Source organism: Staurois parvus, unplaced genomic scaffold (assembly GCF_062004578.1).
Source record: "Staurois parvus isolate SC_StPar_1 unplaced genomic scaffold, SC_StPar_1.0 ptg000206l, whole genome shotgun sequence".
Classification (NCBI taxonomy): Eukaryota; Metazoa; Chordata; class Amphibia; order Anura; family Ranidae; genus Staurois; species Staurois parvus.
Window position 1 is genome coordinate 600,629 of NW_028318002.1, and position 21,246 is coordinate 621,874.

At 40.4% G+C, this 21,246-nt stretch overlaps 1 protein-coding gene across 8 annotated transcripts in view; it reads left to right on the plus strand.

Moving 5' to 3' along the window:
- CAMKK1 (calcium/calmodulin dependent protein kinase kinase 1) overlaps nt 1-21,246 on the plus strand; it is a 323,389-nt gene that overhangs the window by 161,818 nt on the left and 140,325 nt on the right. For all 8 annotated transcript variants that reach the window (XR_016312890.1, XM_089678491.1, XM_089678497.1 and 5 more), the window contains 4 exons: nt 4,708-4,759; nt 9,500-9,633; nt 15,157-15,193; nt 20,834-20,855. Coding sequence is in view for 7 of the 8 variants with exons in the window: in XM_089678491.1 (XP_089534617.1) it covers nt 4,708-4,759; nt 9,500-9,633; nt 15,157-15,193; nt 20,834-20,855 (245 nt within the window). In the remaining variant the exon portion in view is untranslated. The remainder of the gene's footprint in view (nt 1-4,707; nt 4,760-9,499; nt 9,634-15,156; nt 15,194-20,833; nt 20,856-21,246) is intronic.

A 21,246-nucleotide genomic window follows, 5' to 3' on the forward strand; every position in this document is an offset into this window, starting at 1 on the left:
TTTTTGGTTGCCAGTTTCCATTTCTCCTGTAGGTGCATTATAAATTGACAGTCTAAGAATTCATGTATCCCCCAATGGACCCCAAGAAAAGGATTTTGCAGTGATTACCCTCATCCTAGTTTTAAATACTGGATATACAGGTGAAACTCGAAAAATTAGAATATCGTGCAAAAGTTCATTTATTTCAGTAATGCAACTTAAAAGGTGAAACTAATAGATGAGATAGACTCTTTACATGGAAAGGAAGATAGTTCAAGCCGTGATTTGTCATAATTGTGATGATTATGGCTTACAGCTCATGAAAACCCCAAATCCACAATCTCAGAAAATTAGATTACATGCAATCAATAAAACAAGGATTGTACATAGAACAATATCGGACTACTGAAAAGTGTAAGCATGCATATGTACTCAGTACTTGGTTTGGGCCCCTTTTTCAGCAATTACTGCCTCAATGCGGTGTGGCATGGAAGCTATCAGTCTGTGGCACTGCTGAGGTGTTATGGAAGACCAGAATGCTTCAATAGCGGCCTTCAGCTCTTCTGTATTGTTCGGTCTCATGTCTCTCATCTTTTACTTGGCAATGCCCCATAAATTCTCTATGGGGTTCAGGTCAGGCGAGTTTGCTGGCCGATCAAGCACAGTAATCCCACGGTCATTGAACCAGGTTTTGGTGCTTTTGGCAGTTTGGGCAGGTGCCAAGTCCTGCTGGAAAATGAAGTCAGCTTCACCATAAAGCTCGTCTGCGGAAGGAAGCATGAAATGCTCCAAAATCTCCTGGTAGACGGCTGAGTTGACCCTGGACTTAATGAAGCACAGTGAACCAACACCAGCAGGTGACATGGCTCCCCATATCAACACAGACTGTGGACACTTCACACTGGACTTCAAGCATCTTGCAGTATGTGCCTCTCCATTCTTCCTCCATACTCTGGGTCCTTGGTTTCCAAATGAGATGCAAAAGTTGCTCTCATCAGAAAAGAGGACTTTGAACCACTGAGCAACAGACCAGGTCTGTTTTTCTTTAGCCCAGGTAAGACGCTTCTGACATTGTTTGTTCAGGAGTGGCTTGACAAGAGGAATATGACATTTGAAGCCCATGTCCAGGATCCGTCTGTGTGTGGTGGCTCTTGATGCACTGACTCCAGCCTCAGTCCACTCCTTGTGAAAGTCCCCAACACTTTTGAATGGCCTTTTCCTGACAATCCTCTCCAGGCTGCGGTCATTCCTGCTGCTTGTGCACCTTTTTCTTCCACACTTTTCCCTTCCTCATAACTTTCTATTAATGTGCTTTGATACAGCACTTTGGGAACATCCAACTTCTTTTGCAATTACCTTTTGAGGCTTTCCCTCCTTATGGAGGGTGTCAATGATGGTTTTCTGCACAACTGTCAGGTCAGCAGTCTTTCCCATGATTGTGATTCCTACTGAACCAGACTGAGAGACCATTTAAAGGCTCAGGAACCCTTTGCAGGTATTATGGCTTGATTAGCTGATTAGAGTGGGACACTTTGAGCCTAGAATATTGCACCTTTTCACAATATTCTAATTTTCTGAGATTGTGGATTTGGGGTTTTCATGAGCTGTAAGCCATAATCATCACAATTATGACAAATCACGGCTTGAACTATCTTGCTTTGCATGTAATGAGTCTATCACATATATTAGTTTCACCTTTTAAGTTGTATTACTGAAATAAATGAACTTTTGCACGATATTCTAATTTTTTGAGTTTGACCTGTAATATAGTCCTTAGATGGGGTAGCTGCATTAGGTTTCTTTTTTCATCTCTTGTACAATTTATTTCCATCTGGTAATCCTGGCTGCACTTCTCCATTGTTCTCTAGCCATGGTCATCACATAGGCTGCCTTTGTTCATCTCCATTACAGTTGATGGTATTAGTGCTTTACACAAGAAAGGTAATATTGTTTTATGCTTCCAGGTCAGCTCACAGAAAGTGACAAGGACACTGCATTTCTGGCAAGGTTATTTGTCCTTGCTACCACTTCATCTAACAGACTAGCAAAGCTGCAATATATTAAATGGATGTTTTGGGCTTTAGGTATGCTTTAACTAGGATAATCAAACTTGATATCTGCTGAAGGTAGGAAAAGAGCTTATAAAAGTCCAACTGTATTAATTTTTTTTTATTGCGTAGAGTTGTGCCTGTGAGGAGGTTGGGGAGATTTCCAAGTTTTTTGCTGGATTTGTGTTTTCCATTGCCTTACATGAAGTCTTCTAGTTCACACCAGCACATTGAGTTACAATTCAGTCAGCAAAAGTTGAACATGCTGCATTTTTTTTCAATCTGGAAAGCAGCAAAATGCTCCAAAATGTACATGCAGTAAATTGAGATAAGACTAAGAGGGGGAAAATGCACCAGAGCGCATCAAAAACATGCATGCAAAAATGCATCTGAACTGCAGAAATTGTGGTTTGAACCAGCCCGAAGAGTTCTTTCACACCATGTATGATGGGACTGGACTCAGCGGCTATTCAGGCGCAGTCCCACCACAAGTCAAGGCAAAGGTGTTGCAGTGGTTTTCAAGTGGTATACACTGAAAAAAAGCATGTTCTGCTGTGTGCTTTTTGACTGCAGTAAAAGGCAATCCACCTCCTCACCCTTGATGGCGGCCACTAGAATTTTAAAGAAATATCACTCTGTATAGTTTCAGTAAAGTTTGATTAGAACAGTGGTCTCCAAACTGCAGCCCGGGGACCAAATGTGGCCCTCTGTTTTCTTTTATCTGGCCCTTGGGACACTATTTCATCCATTGATACCAACAATGGGACATAATTCCTTCCACTGACACCAATGAAGCGGCACAATTCCTCCAAATGACACCAAGGACAGGGTGTAATTGCTCCCAATGACACCAATGATGTAACACAATTTCTCCTAGTGACACCAACAACGGGGCCCAATGACGAGGCACAATTCCTCCCAGTGACACCAACAATTGGACATTGTTTTTTCAATACTGACGTCAGGACCTTTTCTACTCCCAATGGTCACAGTCTGGCCCCCCTAAAATCTGAAAGACCGTAAACTGGCCCTTTGTTTAGAAAGTTTGGAGACACCTGGATGAGAAAGAAGTGAACAGTACTATGTGTTGTGATCAGAGCATTGGCACTGCAGTTATCCAACCAGATCGCACTGCCTGCACGCTGCGTTGTCCGTATGACCACAGTATTTTATGGTGGAGTTTGTTTGCTTCTTGCAGAAAAATATGTAACGTGCATTTATTGAAATGTTAATTAAGAGCTTAAAGCGGAGTTCCAGTCAAAAGTGGAAGCTCCGATTATTTGCTTCCTCCCCCCTCCACTGCCATGTTTGACACCTTTTGGGGAGCAGGGAGTGGATAATTGTTTTGGACAGGTATCTGCTCCCACTTCGGCTCAGTTCACCGCGACAAAGTGAGCCAGAAGTTCGGCACCCTCCTCCCTCCCGCAATCTCCTGGGAAAGTTATATAATTTCTTCATGGGAAGCTGCTATTTAATCACTTTTGCAATTCCATATCTTAAAGTGTTACTAAACCCACAACAGTAAAATCAATCTGTATGTGCATTAAAGCATGCTTGATATACTCACTGTGGAACTTAAAGGGTTACTACTCTGTATTGTGTAAAAAGGAGGTTTGATCTTGTTTTCTCTGATCCTCCCCTTCTTCTACATTCCCTATTTCATCTCCTGATGGAACACAGCCTTGGGGACACTCTGCTCATGCTCAGTTTGGTGTGCACTGCTATAGAGTTTTTTTCTTTTTCTTGGGAGGGTGCATGTGATCAGCACAGGGCCAGTCAGCACTGTCCAGACAGAAGGTCAGGGGTTATGTAATCTCAGAGGTGAAGTGAGAGCAGAATGAAAACTCCTCCTACAATCTTTAACCAGTGCTCAGCTGGACATTGATGGAAGTCACAAGACTGCTCTAACTGCTGATGAAAGTATTTAGCAGTTTATATTTACTAAAATAATTGCATTTCCATGTTCTGTGTACTATGGGAAACCAGATATAATGAATGTAGGGCCCTGGGTTTAGTAACATTTTAGCCTGGATTCACATTTCTGTGCTGCGGCATATCGTATGTGATTCTCACTAGAACTGCACTGCATTCCTGTGCAAATCACATGTGAATTCTGTGCAGTGCGATTTGAGCCATACATTTTGTATGGCTCAAATCGCACCACATCCACACCAAAAAGGTGCAGGACCCTTTTTTTTTTGTCCCACACTAGAATTGGATCACACCCAAGCGATCCGATTCTGCACATCGCACCGTGTTTTGCGAACCAGTTTCGGGGTGTTGTTAACATACACCCTCACAGTGGATCGCATGAATGGGGTGCGATTGGGATGCAGTGCGGAATTTGCACAGAAACCGGTGTGAATTCCGCACCGCATCAGTGTGAACCCAGGCTTAAAGTTACCCTACCTGCACCAAACTTGAGATGTTTTACAGCTAGGAAATATTTGAGGCAACTACATATCGATTTGTATGGTATGTTTTCATTGCGATTACAGAAGAAGTGTTCTTTGTGTTAGAAATAAAATATACTGTTTATTTTACAAAATATTTAATAATTCAGTCCCTGTATATAGGCCTGCAAATGTACACTATATATTTCTTCCCATATTGTTCTATTACAAAGAAACCTTGTCAAGACTGAGTCAAACATTAAACTTTTATTCATTTTAATTTTTAGGCTATGAAAGTTCTTTCAAAGAAAAGGTTATTGAAGCAATACGGTTTCCCACGTAAGTATATTTTAATGGGCTTAAAGGTGCTGTAAAAAAAAAAGTGATGTATAAAAAGGGTTTCATTGCAGACTTGGTGGCTAAAGCTAGATAAAGCTAGGCTAAAAAGTTGAACTTGAACAGCCAACCTCTGCCATGCCCTGCATAGTAATATAGCATGAATTCCATAAAAAAATGAAAGTCTAAATCGCACTCAAAGGTAGAATATGTAACTGGGTCACACAGGTGTCAAGTGTCTGGCAATTATTCTCTGTTGGAGGAAATAATCACTATAAAGTTATTTTTTTAGCATACTAGTAGGAAGGAGGGTTAACTGCAGGGTGCAATATGTCATTAATTAAACAATCAAATTAGAAAACTGAAATGCAATAGAAGAAGCAGTTTCAAAATAATTATATTATTCAATCTGGCAAAACAAATGGTATTGTGAAGGTCAGAAACGGCTATAATGTGCACCAGCCATGATTGATGTATGAACTTGGACTTGTATGTTGGACTGAATGAAGACACAATTTAGTTGGTTACAAAATTTTTAACCCCAGAAACATTTTGATACTCCCTGCATAAACAATTTACTATGGGATTTCTTATAAATACTAATTGCCAGTTATATTTTGTGCATTTAGAAAAACATGTACTGTATGTCTTCTTTACACAGTAGACCAATACAGTCTGGTGACCAATACGGTCCAATTCTGCTGCAGTTAGGCAATAAAAAGCTAGGTCACCATTACTATTGTAATATGGACCGATACACTTCACAGTTTGTACTGATCTACAGAATTGTATCTGTGCATGTGATTTATAATGTAAAGATGTTTACATGCTTATACTTGGTGTTTATGTAGATAATGGCCTATGCTCTTTCAATTTTTTTTATACCATACACAGTCTCTGTATTCTTTATGGAAGATTTCAATAAAAAAAGAAACCGCTAGGTCAGTTTCCTACCCCCAGTGTGTGAGCATAGTTAAGGAATTGCAGCAGTTCACCCCACTGCTCACATTGCTCTCTCCTCCTGTCAGTATTCTTCTAGTCAGCACATATATTATACATGATTTGCTCATCACTCCCTTAAAGCAGTATTAAACCCAAAAATGTAATATATTGCAGCTTACCAATCATTGGTGTGGTAAAATCCAATACAAATCCAATCTAAGCGCGCTGAAAAGTGTCTGCGAGGTTTGACATAATTACAGGAGAGGAAGATCAGGACTCCTGCTCTGCCAGTCAGGACTATGCAGTGTGGGAGAAGTATGTAAATCTTAGAATTTGGTGGCCCAAACTACAAATTATTTGGCAGGCTTGCTTTATCTGTCAGAGCTGCCAACACCACCTCACAAATATGGACAGTGTAAAGCCATGCTAGGGGTTCTCCATCTACTGGTCACAGGAAGTTGGAGCTGGAAGTTCGAGAGTCTTCCACCAAAATCCCTAAACTCCTTGTGAGCGGATACCTGTACAGAGCCCAGCCTGGAGAGAGGCCTTAGGTGCTGCAAGCTGCCCAGGGGAAGGGGATCCATAACGGTTTGTGACCAGACCAGGCTGACCTGGTTCAAAAGGAGGTTTCCAGCAGACATCCCTGAGCTTCACGTATACATATATGCGCATAAAGGTTGCGCATCTGGTGAGTGCGTATTCCTAACAATTTCACGGCACATCACCAGAATGTTGTAAAGTGCACTGGTCTGAGGCCTTCTCAGATGGATCATCACCTCCATAGCACTTTATGAACTATATATATAGAACTGTGTATGATCATGAACACTTAGCAAATTTACAGTGCTCACCTTTACCACTTATACCTTGTATTGTGCACGTTTGTCACTTTATATCCACATTTAAGGTATATGTACGCTATTTTATTGGATTTGTATTGGATTTTAGCTATTATTGTGCCGCACCTTTTTGTTTATTTCCTTGATTATTCTGGAGGTTTTTGGTTTACCTTTGGTGCATTGGCTGCTTATGATTGTTGTAGCACTCACTTATTTTACCATATTACTGTTTAATCATTGGTGTGGTGGCTGCATTAGTTTTCTTTCTAGAGGCTTTTCCCCCTCTGTTTTCACCTGGTGATCTGGCCAGTAACACACCTACTGTATTACAGTGCTCCCACTTTGGATGAATGAGCACAGGGACACCTTTGAATAGGCAGCATTGTCAGTTTGGAAGGGCGGGGAGTGTTAAATGTACTAGCAGATTTTGATACACTAAAAAATTGAAGTCAAACTCCTCTGTACATAAGCCATATGCTTTGGAGATAAAGGTTTTACATGAATAAATAAAAGCTGATCATTGTAAGCACCCCTGTCAGTGGTAAATGGTTTGTCCCAACACTATAACTGCTACATTTGTAGGAGAGCTTGCTCTGTTGAAAAAGTTATTGGCTGGATCACCAAATGAAAATAAACAAAAGAAAGCCTAAAAAAGTAAACTAATGCAGCTATCTCATCTAAGAGTTGGTAAGCTTTAATATAATGTTTTATTTTGGGTTTAATACTGCTGTAAACTGTTGCTGTACACCTAGAAGGAGGTGATACCAAGTAAAATTTAGGTACGATCTGTTAACCATGTTATATTTCCAAAAACATTTCATTAACCACTTGCCCTCCTGAGGATGTACCCCCCTTCCTGACCAGGCCATTTTTTGCGTTACGGCACTGCGTTACGCTGACAATTGCATGGTCATGCAACGCTGCACCCAAATGAAATTGATGTCCTTTATTTCCCACGAATAGAGCTTCCTTTCAGTGGTATTTGATTGCCTGTTCTTTTTTTATTTTTTATGATATAAAAAAAAGACTGGCAATTTTGAGAAAAAAAAACAATATTTTTAAATTTTTGCTATTAAACATGTCCAGTAAAAAAAAAAAATCAAATTTCCTCAAAAATTTAGGGCAAACTGTATTCTGCTACATGTCTTTGCTAAAAAAAAATCCCAATACGTGTAAATTATTTGGTTTTCATGAAAGTTATTGCGTCTACAAATGGCGTAATATATACTGGTATTTTTATTTTTACTAGTAATGGCGGCAATCACCAAATTATAGCGGGACTGTGGCGGGCATTCTGACACTATACTAATGGCGCTGGGCAGGAAGGGATTAACGTGGGGTGATCAAAGGGTTAACTGTATGCTGTTTTACTGTGGGCTATGTCTGTGTGCTTCACTGTAAGCACACTGCTTTGGATGGCTGTGCTGTGCACAGCCATCCAAAGCAGTGTGCACGGGCTGACAGGGAGGAGAACTGTTTTGTTTACAAACTGTTCTCCTCCCCGTTGGAGATGCTCATGAATCACCGGGCGCCGGCTAGTAATCGTCAGCTGGGACCCGGTGATTGACAACCGTGGCTGCAAATGGCGGAAATGCAAATTTGCATATATATACGTGATTTTGGCACCCCTGCCGTCCTGTAGCAGTACATCTGCTATAGGGCAGTCGGGAAGCGGTTAATGTGTACTGCATACATAAGTACAATTTTTTTTTTTGTCTGCCTGGAGTTTGGCTGTAAAGGACAACTATCACAAATATAATTACAAATTAATATCCATGTTCATCATAGATATCTAAGCAATATTTATTCAGTTTTAATGTACCTCTTTCAAGGGATATGACTATTAATGGTGGATCTTTTGTTAAAAAAACTAAAGAAAAAAGAAAAAAAAAAGCCTCAACTACTGTGGAACATCTTACTCTCCCCTTATCCGATCTACCAGTGCTATGTTACTGTCATACCCTTTCATGGTTTCTCACTGCAAGAAAGTATCTTTAGAATCCAATAAAAGCAGCAATAAGCTCCTCCTTACAGTTTCATTCTTATAGCAAAAAAAAACTTTTTTTTTATGGTTTGGTTACAGCACCGTCCTTTTTACAGTAGTATCTACCATGCTTGTTGCATGATTTGGAAACTGATACATAATGTAAGATAAAGAAACCTCTTTTAATTTTCTTTATAGTTCACCTGATTTAACACTGCTTAGATGTGTTTGTTGAACATCCTATTGTTCCTATAGTATTGATGTTGTTGCTCCATAGTGCCCACCTTCACCACTCCGCTGATGCGACATTTCCAGCTAATGCCTCTCTACAGATGCAGACATTGCTGCTCCACACTCCTCAAGCTCGTCCCTGCACACTCCACACAATAACACTCTGATTTCACTGCTCCATATTCCTCAGAACACCACTCCACGATCCCTGCTGATTCCACTCTACACAGTGCTGCTCTACAGTCCTTGCTGATGTCCTTCTACAGTACTGCTTTTGCCAATCCACATTTTCTGCTGATGCATATCCAGAGCCTCACGTTCACTAACTCCACTACAGTCCCTGCTGTCACTGCTCCACACTCCCCACAATGCGACTCGCCACTATCACAGGCTTCTTACTTTTAATTAATTGTTAATAATGTGTTTATTTTCCAAAATGTACCCATTTTGGACTGAGCACATTTTTGCTAGTATGTGTTTAAAAAAAAAAAAAATCTTCATGATAGTTGTCCTTTAAACATGATTGCTTAGTTAGTTTTTTCCCTAGCCAAAATTTTAAGCTATTTGAAATTGAGTATTTTTATTATATATTATACCTGTGCACAGGCTGTACAATGATTTTGTTGTTCAGAAACATCATATTACAACAGTGATATAGTGCTGAACAGCATTCAAATGCCTTATATTTTTTTTTATTAATTACTACTTCCGTTTGTGCTTAATATTTTAATGATGCTGTCTTTGTAGGTCGCCCTCCTCCTAGAGGATCAAAAACTGCATCTGGTGATCAGGCTAAACCAATGGCTCCACTGGATAGGGTTTATCAAGAAATTGCCATTCTGAAGAAGCTGGATCATATTAATATCGTCAGACTGATTGAGGTGGGTTTGAATAGGCTATCGGTGTTATTGCTTTACCCTTGTTATGCTCAGATTTTGTATGCTCCAGGTAGTTTGGTCAGTGCATCATTTTATATATTAGCGCCTTCATCCACACATAGAATATAGGCTCAGTATTTTTTACCAAGAACCTGCATGAATGTTATACTGTCTGAATAACCAAGGTAACTAGGAGTGAAGCACCCTAGTATGGGCTTGAGGAATTCACTGAGAATCAAGAATCTGCATAACTGTTCCCACATTTGGGAAAGTACTTTACTCACCGGAGGCCTCCATTGCAGTTTAGTTTCAACTAGAAGATAGGTACCCTTTGTATTAATTTTGGGATCAAACTGTTGAAAAATAAATGCAAGTTAGGCTTCAAGGCTTAATCAAAGTCCTTACTTGTCTTTTGCATACTGTTTGGGCTTCATTTTTAAACGAGAACTAAACTCTTGAAATTGCCCCCCCCCAAAAAAAAGCAGAGTAAAATACAGTGAGGAACAGAAGTATTTGAACACCCTGCGATTTTTGCAAGTTTTCCGACTTAGAAATCATGGAGCGGTCTGAAATTCACATTGTAGGTGCATTCCCACTCTGAGAGACAGAATTAAAAAAAAAAATTCAGGAAATCACATTGCATGATTTTTAAAGAATTTATTTGTCTTGCACTGCTGAACATAAGTATTTGAACACCTGAGAAAATCAGTGTTAATATTTGGTACAGAAGCCTTTGTTTGCAATTACAGAGGTCAAACGTTTCCTGTAGTTCTTGACCAGGTTTGCACACACTGCAACAGGGATTTTGGCCCACTCCTCCATACAGATCTCCTCTAGATCTGTCAGGTTTCGGGGCTGTCGCTGAGCAACACGGAGTTTCAGCTCCCTCCAAAGATTTTCTATTGGATTTAGGTCTGGAGACTGGCTAGGCCACTCCAGAACCTTGATATGCTTCTTACGGAACCACTCCTTGGTTATCCTGGCTGTGTGCTTCCGGTCGTTGTCATGTTGGAAGACCCAGCCACAACCCATCTTCAATGCTCTGACTGAGGGAAAGAGGTTGTTCAAAATCTCACAATAAATGGCCCCATTCATCCTCTCCTTAATACAGTGCAGTTGTCCTGTCCCCTTCGCAGAAAAGCACCCCCAAAGCATGATGTTACCACCCCCATGCTTCACAGTAGGGATTGTGTTCTTGGGATGCAACTCATCCTTCTTTTTCCTCCAAACACGACTAGTGAAGTTTAGACCAAAAAGTTCTACTTTGGTCTCATCTGACCATATGACTTTCTCCCATGCCTCCTCTGGATCATCCAGATGGTCATTGTCAAACTTCAGACGGGCCTGGACATGTGATGACTTGAGCAGGGTAACCTTCCGTGCAATGCATGATTTGAAACCATGATGGCGTAGTGTTCTACCGACCGTGACCTTTGAAACTGTGGTCCCAGCTCTCTTCATGTCATTGACCAGCTCCTCCCTTGTAGTTCTGGGATGATTCCTCACCTTTCTTATCAGTGATACCCCACCAGGTGAGATCTTGCATGGAGCCCCAGTCCGAGAGAGACTGACAGTTGTCTTTAGCCTCTTCCATTTTCTAACAATTGCTCTAACAGTTGATCTATTTTCACCAAGCTGCTTGGCAATTGCCCCGTAGCCCTTTCCAGCCTTGTGGAGGTCCACAATTTTGTCTCTGGTGTCTTTTGACAGCTCTTTGGTCTTGCCCATGGTAGTAGTTGGCATCTGACTGACTGTGGGGTGGACAGGTGTCTCTAAAGAGCTCGGACAGGTGCTACTAAGTTAGATTAATGAGTGGAGTAGAGGGGGACTTTTTAAAGGCACAGTAACAGGTCTTTGAGAGCCAGAATTCTTGCTGTTTCTTAGGTGATCAAATACTTATGTTCAGTAGTGCAAGACAAATAAATTCTTTAAAAATCATACAATGTGATTTGCTGAATTCTTTTTTTTTTTTTTAATTCTGTCTCTCAGAGTGGGAATGCACCTACAATGTGAATTTCAGACCCCTCCATGATTTCTAAGTGGGAGAACTTGCAAAATCGCAGGGTGTTCAAATACTTCTGTTCCTCACTGTAACTAGTCACTAGTATTGCCTGTGGTCTCCCTGCAGCTAATCTTTTCCCCATTACTTACCTTGCTCGTTCTGCTCCATGTCACTAGTGTTCCATTATCATAAGAAGCCGCACTGGATAACATGAGTAACTACTGGCAAATCCCAAGCTCAAAAATTAAACATATGAGATACAGATCACTTGGAATTTAGGCAACTCTTCATTTTCATTGACTGCAATTCATTTTTTCGGAGTAACAAAATTGCTAAGGAGAGCAATTATGTAGCTGCCACTAATTGCAACGACAAAATCAAGTTTTGCTTGCTCTCATACACTTGCCAGCTTAATTGCGGTTTATGCAGGGATATGTATCCGCAAAAATATTTTTTCTACATGCCTACTTTCAAGTTTCATTTTATGAAAGCTCAGTATTATGATTTTTTTTTTTCGTTATAACATTCATTGATCTGCACTATTCAGTGCATTTTGGTTTTATGCTCTTTCTTATTATTGAGTATTGCTCTTGGAATATTTGACACAAAGCTTGCATTGATCTTTTAAGCCTTGACCCTTGGCTTTCTTGAGATCCCCATGAGTGTTTTACAACTAGTGATTTCATCCTAGTGTGTCAAGTGTATGGTTTTGGTCTTGTTTTCTGGGTCATTTCCCTGCTGCAGAATGAAGTTGAATCCAATGAAACACTTAATGATGTTACTTCATGATGATGACCTGCCTGTATTTTTCAGCTGTGAGGAGGCCATGAAGTTTGATCAGATCACCAATTCCAAATTCTGCTCCAAACCTATGAAGAATACATGTGTTTTTTTGCCAGACTGTCAAATTGTCTTCTGGTGAAGACAAAAATTCTAGATTTTGGCTCTTTAGTTCAGAAAACCTACTACAGATATTTGGTTGTGTGGCTTTAATTCCACTGTGAAGACCACTTCTGTGAAGACTTCTTCAGACTATATATATGTGTGTGTGTGTGTGTGTGTGTGTGTGTGTGTGTGTGTGTGTGTGTGTGTGTGTTAGATATGTTCTGGTTTCAAAGGGCATTCAGTTTGATGTAGTTTTCATTTCTGTAGCCCACCAATGCATTGCTGGTTCTTAACCTGTACTGACATTTTTCACACCTGCCTACTACAAAAACAGTTCTAATACCAATAACTTTTCTCCAACCTCACCATTTATTATGATTGTCCCTTGTCCAGTTGCAGTATATTTCCTCTACACAGCTGTTAAGTCTCTAGGTTGGACCAAAGCAATTAACTGATACAATGTTATTCATCATTAGCACTTGTTTGTTTTATTTATTTTTTTCGCTGGGTTACATTGCTACAAGGATCTCACATTTTTCTTTTTTAACTATTTCTGTGCCGCCCTATAGCAGAAATACTGCTACAGGGTGGCAGGGGTGCGCAGGATCACGTATATATACATGATTTTGCCATTCCAGATAGGGGGTGTGCGCCCTACCTGTGCTGCCCTTCGCAACCTCAGCTGTCAATCACCGAGTACCGTCTTTTGATTTCCCGCCAGCACCTGGAGATCTCCTTGGATTTTCGAAGGGGAGAGAACTGTATGTAAACAATACAGGTCTCTCTCCTGTCCTGCACACTGCTTTGTATGGCTCTTCATAGCAGTGAAACAGACACACAGCCCATATAGTAAAACAGCACACAGTTAATCCTTTTATCTCCCCACATGTTAACCCCTTCCTGCCCAGTGCCATTAGTACAGTGTCAATGCTTTTTATTAGCATTGATCACTGTATTGGTGTCACTGGGGGTGTCAGTAACACAAAGTCAGTTCCCCCCCAGTGTCAGAATGCCCGCCACAGTCCCGCTATAAGTCGCTGATTGCTGCCATTACCTAGTAAAAAAATAAAAAAAAATTCCAGTATATATATATACTGCCATCTGTAAATGCTATAACTTTCACGTAAACCAATTAATTTACAAGACATGAAGCAGAATATATTTTGGCCCAAATTTATGATGAAATTTTGATTTTTTTACTGGGCATGTTTAATGGCAAACAGTAAAAAATACAGGGTTTTTTCAAAATTGTTGGTCTTTTTTTGTTTATAACACAAAAAATAAATACACAGGCAATCAAACACCACCAAAAGAAAAAGCTCTATTTGTGGGAAAAAAGGACATAAATTTCATTTGGGTGCAGAGTTGCATGACTGCGCAATTTTCAGTTGAAGTAACGTAGCGCTGTATCACAAAAAATGTCCTGGTCAGGAAGGGGGGTAAATCCTCTGGAGGGACAGTTGTTGAAGGCCTTTTATATATCTTATTGCTTTACTCTTTGAAAAGGGAACATTTGGAACACTAAAATGCACTCTTACTGACACTTTAATCCAGAAGACATGAAATTGTAACCTAAGAAAAAAATGTTTTTAATTATCGAAGACATTTGCACTGTTCTCTCATTGAATAACATGTCTGCAAACCTAAATTAACATTAGCCATTTATTATTTTCACTTACTAATATAAAGTCTGCCACTAATGCCCTTTAGTCCTATTCTTAGTCAGTAAGCATAAATTACCTGATGATCCTGCCAGCAGTCTTAGCTTCCTGAATTGTCCTGGCAAAGAAACCACAGGGTGTTTCCTGGTTTCTTTGTTGTGCCATCCAGCCTGCTCCTGTATCAATGTACGAGATGCCATTCTGATATACGGCGTCCAGTACACTATGGTAGTCAGGCTTGTGAATACATCTAGCTGTAGAGTAGCATACTGTAGGGACTATCGATGTCAATATAGCATGATTCTTCAAAGTGTAACAGCCTTTGCCCTATCTAACACAATCTAACACAACAGATCTGAGAGAGGGGCACTTAGTAAGGATGAATACGGCCTCATGCATACAGTACGTTAAAAAAAAAAAAAAAAAAAACACCTAGAAGCTGTTCTCCTGGCAGAAGCATTTTTTTAGAATAAATGCCTGACGCTTGTAAAAGTATCTAACGCTTTTACAAACGTTTAGGCGTGTTTACAAGTGGTCAAGTGCTTGGGCGTTAGTTCATTTAATTGGCCACAATGATAATTTATTCTGGCCACTGAAATTAACGCTCAAGCGCTAAACACACTTAGCGTTTAGCCGCATCAAGCTTTTTATTCTGCCAAAACTCTACTGCTCCTGGACGCACTGGCTGGTAAACGCTTCCTGCTGGTAAACGCTACTAAAAGCTTCTAAAAGTCTGTGTGCATTGACACATAGGATAGGCCATTTGGAAGCAGTAAAAAAAACACCTAACGCCCCTAAAAGTGGCTGCAAAAATGCCCTGTGCACATGAGGCCTAAAAATGTGGTAGATTATTATAACTGTTTTAATTAACCAGAATTTTTTTTTTTTCGCATGAATCCCATTGTTTGCAACTATATTTCTTCATTTTGAAAAGTCAGATTAAAACACTTGTTTTTGTTTTGAATCATTTTTTTAAAGGTACTGGATGATCCAGCTGAAGATAATTTATACATGGGTAAGGAATACATTTCTTGTTGTTTCTAATTTTGTATTCTTTTCTCGAAGAGCAATTTAAGGCAGTTAACTACCACTATTATCAGGTTAGCACCTGTTTACTGTACTAAAATCAGAAAACTCACTCAATTTAACATAATCTGAAATCTGTGCATTCCCTACTCCCAGAATTCAAAGAAACCCTAACAAGGTCTGTAGTAGGGTATTAGGAGTTCACTTCCTTGAGCTGTACTGTGTGACTTTCTATCTTTCTGCAATTGCATTAAGATTTCCAAAGTTGGTGGTTATGGGAGACTGCTTCATACTCTTCTTTTTTTCCATTGAGGCGATCGGGAAATATGATTGTCAGGTTTACTGCTGTCTTCAGGTTTGGACACTGTTAAACAGAAAAATTGTAAGCCACCCCCATAGAACCCCTCCTCAGAATTTTTATATCAGAACTGAAGAAAAAGGTGTCTAACTGAGGACATTATAAAAAAAAAAACCTAACTATTTTTGATAGCCTTCAGTGAAGATTTCCTGATATACCAATGCTTGAGCTGCACACTATTTACCAGCTATCCAGATCAGCGTGCATTCGACTTAGCTTTAGACTGGATTTGTAGGGCTATCCTGCAATGTGATCTTCAAGCACTGGGATCTGTATTGTGGTGCTTTCCAGGCCTGGGTGTTCTTTGTTAGCTGCGGAGCCTTTTCAGGGTTCAGACTTCTATTCCAGCAGTTTCTCTGAAGAGACTGTTTTTTGAAGCACCACAATCTCCCACTGTCACCTCAATTTTACAGGGGAGTATTTCAGACCTTGTTGGTGTACTACATAGTAGCCTGCATTTTGAGGATCAGCCTGTTGTTCCTCTATGTGGACTGGAAACACCCTGAAGGTTCCTGATACCCCATGTGAAATGGTGTCTGACATTTTTACTTTTGAAGAGGAATTTGCACATCAGTGGTCTATTTCCACTGGATACCCCAGTGACCCACTTTAACCATTGCCTTGGTTGAGGGCTTGCTCACCTTCTGTGTTTCATTGACCACCAGATAGAACTTCTCCTTAAACCTAAGTTTGAGTTTACTGGTCTTGCAATCCGTCCCATTTTGGCAGTGAATTTAATCTGTCAAACTCTGAAAGAATGGGTGGATTTCCTCAAAAGGGATCAGCCCACCACCAGGATAGGCCTGTTTCTGGAGACTTGTGCTTCAAATTGTGTCTTGCATAGGACTGATGTCCATACAGGTGTGTCATGCAGATGTCCATGGAGAACATATCTAACACTCAGCCCATAGAGCTCTAGCCAGGGGGCAGTCAACTCCTCTAAAAAGCCTTCTGCATGAAGGTACATCACTACATTCATAACTGTGAGGCCAAATATGCATCCGGATGGATGGTTTTTTTGAGTAGCTTGCCTTCTTGGTAACTGGGTGCAAAGGACACCCCTTTTAGCCCACAGGCTAACCTTGTGTCTCAGACACCTTCAGTTTCCCATCATTATCTCTCTTTTGCTGCTGCACAAAACAAAGCAACTTCCCCAGTTTCTTTTGGTTCTCCGCATCCCGGGAGCCCTTTTGCCTCTGTGGAGACTCCAGTTTTGAAGTCATCCAGATACACATTTCCTTCCTCAGGGCATTCCTCTGTCTATGGGTACTGTTGAATCCCGTGAGATACATAGTACCCCTCCGCCTTCCTCTTCTCCAGAGGGTCTCCTACAAGGTTCACTGGAGAGTAGAACATTGTGCACTTGGTCCCATTTTAAATTGTGGTCCTATTGTGTATTAAAAGACCATTTTTTATTTCTGCTTGTGCTGGGTGTAGCTGCACCACAGGTTGAAGTCCAATTTGTGGACATTCCCTGAGGGAGTTAGAGCCAGCTCTCTAGCCACTGCCCCCTTTCTTTAAAAAAAAACAAAACAAAAACGTGCCAGCACTAACTGATCATTCAGTACACTAGTAAAAGACTATTTATTGCTGGTTGCTTTATTAGAAGCTGGAAGATAGATCACACAGCCCTGCAGCACTTACTGATCATTTACTATTGTTAATGAACAGTCAGCCTTGTGGGGCTGTGTAGGTTTCCTGGCAACTGCAGATAGATCACACAGTCCTGCCAGCGCTGACTGTCCATTCCCAATGGTAAATGATCAGTCAGCACTGCAGGGTGGAGTGATCTAGTAAACGTCTTTCAAACATACACCACAATAACAGATCGCTCTTACAGTCCTTTAGTGATCATTTACTAGTGCTTCAGTTTTGAATGAAGCTGTAAAAAAAATAACACTAAACTTCAGTGTATGCCTGCTGCCAGTGATGGTAACTGTTAGCCCTTTCCTTGTGAGCCTCATGGTAAGTTAGTGGTGGTGGAAGGAGGGGGGAAAGCTGTTGTCAATGCTAGCTCAGGAATGACTGCAGATATTGAAACAGGACCAAGTGCTCCAAGGCTTAGTCCCAAAGGGATTTAATAAGGATTTTTAATATGTGGTGATTACATCTTCTTTAATCCCTTTACACCCTGTGTGCCACTGAACCCTTCTTCAACAGTTAGTGAGTTTACCCCTCATCAAGCATGTGTAGAGTGTTTGGGGAATCCTTTATCAGGATCCTTCCCTTCTCTCTAGTTTATTCTTTGTCCTTCACAGCTCTATTTTTACTAGCCAGGGCTCTGAGCATGATATCCACATTGTGTACATAGACCAGGTAGTATCCTCAAGATGCCTTGACTTGTTCTGCGCTTAATCAGGTGAATGTCCTTAACGTTGAGGCTAAGTTTCCTGTTCCTCAATGGACAAAGGGCTGGTATGGATCAGAAGATGCCTATAACCAAACTGTGTGTTAGTTAGGCAGGTCCTGACTTCTTCTCTCAGGCCCCAGAGACACCTCTGGGCCTCCAATAACTTCTGGTGCCAAACTTGGGTTGTGGTATACCTTGATCCCTGCCTACCCTTCTAGGGGTGTCTCTCATATAGGCTGAAGTCATGGAATTATACTTTTTCATTGCTCTACCTGTCTTGGGGGTCACTTCACACTCCTTATGGGGAACCTACTTCTTATTAGGAAATTAATCCTAAGAGTTGGGAATTTTAAGGTTTGGACCTTCCCGTGCAGCCCAGCTGGTCTTTTTTTGCAGACCTGGTTTTGTCTGAGGTTTTTTGTTTATCTTAAAAGAGAACCTCAGAATTACAAAAAAAAAACAAGTAATCATACTCACCTAGGTGAATGCAGCTTCAGTCCAATTTCGATTCTGTCCCTCATCGGCACGAAGACTGAGAACTCAGCAATCAAACCCTTCTGATCACTCCTCTTTCATTCTTCAGGCTGCAGAGAGCTAGTGACTGCCAGTCACCAACTCTCTACTGTGCCCCTTCAGCGCTCATTGGAGCACTGGGCCATGGAGGGTGGGAGCAATTGGCTCAGGCTCTCAGCAGCTCACTGAGAGGCTGAGCCAGCTGCTGGTCTAGGCATTGAGGTGGATCCCAACTAATTAGTCATGATCTTTTCAGAGTAGAATAAACTGGCTATACTTCTCCATTAATTAAATCATGTTGTGGGTCTGTTTCTCCCTTTATCAGGTAGTTATGATGTTCTACCTGTTTTGGAGGGTTTTTCATAAACAGCCTCTTGTTTCACAGGATGAAATCATTTTCCCCCTTACAGTGATCTCCTCTATCCTGGTCTTGAGAATCCAGTTGTTCCCTCTGGCCTTTCCGTGGTCATTAGCAGCTTCCCATACCTTACAGGGAGCTTACCTCAGTTGGTTCATATTCAAACATGTGCCCACCCAACAGTTTTGCTGCTTTTGTTGTCCTGACTGTCTCTGAATTCCTGTGTCACTCAACGGACAAGAAACAAAATGTTTTTGTACTTACCATAAAATCTTTTTTTGGAGTAGAGGAGGGGCTAAGCCTGCCATAGACAGTTTGAATCACGGACAATTCAGCAGGGAGTAGCCGAGATTCAAACCATGTATAGGCAGGAAGAATGTATCCAAGTTGATCAGTTGATCAACTTGGGTACAACCAGCCTATCAGATTTTACATGCGATTATTGCTAGTGGCTATTTCAGCCACTAGCTGTAATTGCTGTGTTCTCCCGGAGGGGACGCTCCCCCCTCCGGAAAAACACAATGGCTCCGCGAGAGGGAGCCATGTGCCTGTGTTGATGGGGGAAGGAGGAAAGAAATTTGATGCATCTATGGAAGCTTTACACAGCGCTGGTATACAATTTTTCTTTGTGTCAGTGTCCAAGCTCCCTGTGGGTGGAAGTATAACCTGACTGTGGCTGAATTCCTGTGCCCCTTTTTATAGAACTCTAAGTAACAGCTTTTACAGCAAGTACAAAAAATTTTTTGAATGTATTTATTTTTTATTTACATTAGGCTTTCTGTATCTGAGGGGATAATAAGGTTTTTGCAGTGGGTCTTCTACTATCACCTGCAGTGCAGTTGTATATCAAATTGAAGTTGGGGGAGGTTAAATGCTTAAAAAAAAAAAAAAAAAACAGAAAAAAAAACTAATGTAAGGAAAAGCTGAACTACTGAACAAGTGTATTCTCCCCCAGGCATTTCCCTCCAAGTCTTATACTAGTCTTTCTCACTTTGCTGGATCTTCATTATACAGCCCACTGGAGCTGCACAGCCTTTTGTCTTAGTCTTCTGGCTGGACTTAGATCTCCAGTCATACCTTTGAAAATGCTATGGGATGATTAAATAACCATTGGAATGGGTGCAGCTGGGAGACTGTCAGTAAAGCCTAGAAAAATGTATTTCAAAAAATAAAAATGTGAAGCTGGCAAATTTACCATCACCACCAACTAACCAAACTATACCACCTTCTGCCTCACTCTTGTTCAGTTGTACAAATCATGAATGTTATGTCAATATGTTGATGAAAAACCTGTTTACTCTTACTTTTCTACACTAATTTATATCCAGGGCTTCAATTTAATAGAGATGGAAATTTCAAAAGAACCTAATCCTAACAATAGTAATACATAGATAAGGAGTTTCAGGCTAGATGGCTGAAAATTCTTTTTGCATATAATCTTGCCACATATTTGAACTGGTGCTTTGTCTCAGTTTTGTATTATTGTGGATATGCATGTGGTAATTTTTGATGTCAAAATAATTTTCCATTGCAAAATTTCTCAGCTTCAACGCAGAATATATTAATGTCAGCTTTCTTGCTCATCAACCTTTCTAGCAATGAGTCACAGTAAGCAGAAATTGTAAATTTTTTAGTCGTATCTGGAGTTTACTTTGAAGAACCTGCTTTCTTTGCCTTCAGCTAGATATAGTACTTGCTGCCCTTTTTATATAGTTTATAGTATAATTCTATGTTTAGAATTGGTTTACTGACAAATTTTGGAGGAATATAGAATAACCCAGCACGCAAAGCAAGACCAAAAGGAAGCATAATAACAATAAAGTTCACGGTTAAGGTTTACATAAACTTTAAAATGCAATTGACTGATATTTTGTTGGCATTTATTATTTGGCTTTTTTATTATTTATTATTTTGTTATTATTATTATTATATCTTTATTATATTATTATTATTATATATATTTTTTTTATCATTATTTGTTATTTGGCATTTATATATTGGTGTTTATATTGCATCAAATTAACTAGATTTTAATTATTCCTTTTTTCAGTGTTTGACCTTCTACGCAAAGGGTAGGTAAGAGATTAAAGTTTTCCCTTTTGTTCTCAGTTATGTTAATTCTGTGTGCCTGTTACCTATATGGTACACCAATACAGTTAAATAGCAGCTTTTTTAATCCCCTGAGAAAAAATCAAAATGAGATAATATGTCTGTCTTTTCTTTGAATATGCATAGAGAAAGGTCCCAATCACCGCACACCTAGCAAAGCCATTTGTAAACAGGTGAAAGCAGCCTCAGCCATCCAACTTCATCCATAGCTATGCCCCCAACGTGTTTCACCCCACCCACAGGGCTTAATCATGGAGGACCTGCATGACCAAGCCCTGTGGGTGGGGTGAAACGCATTGGAGCATGGCTATAGATGAAGTTGGCCGAGGCTGCTTTCACCTGTTTACAAATGGC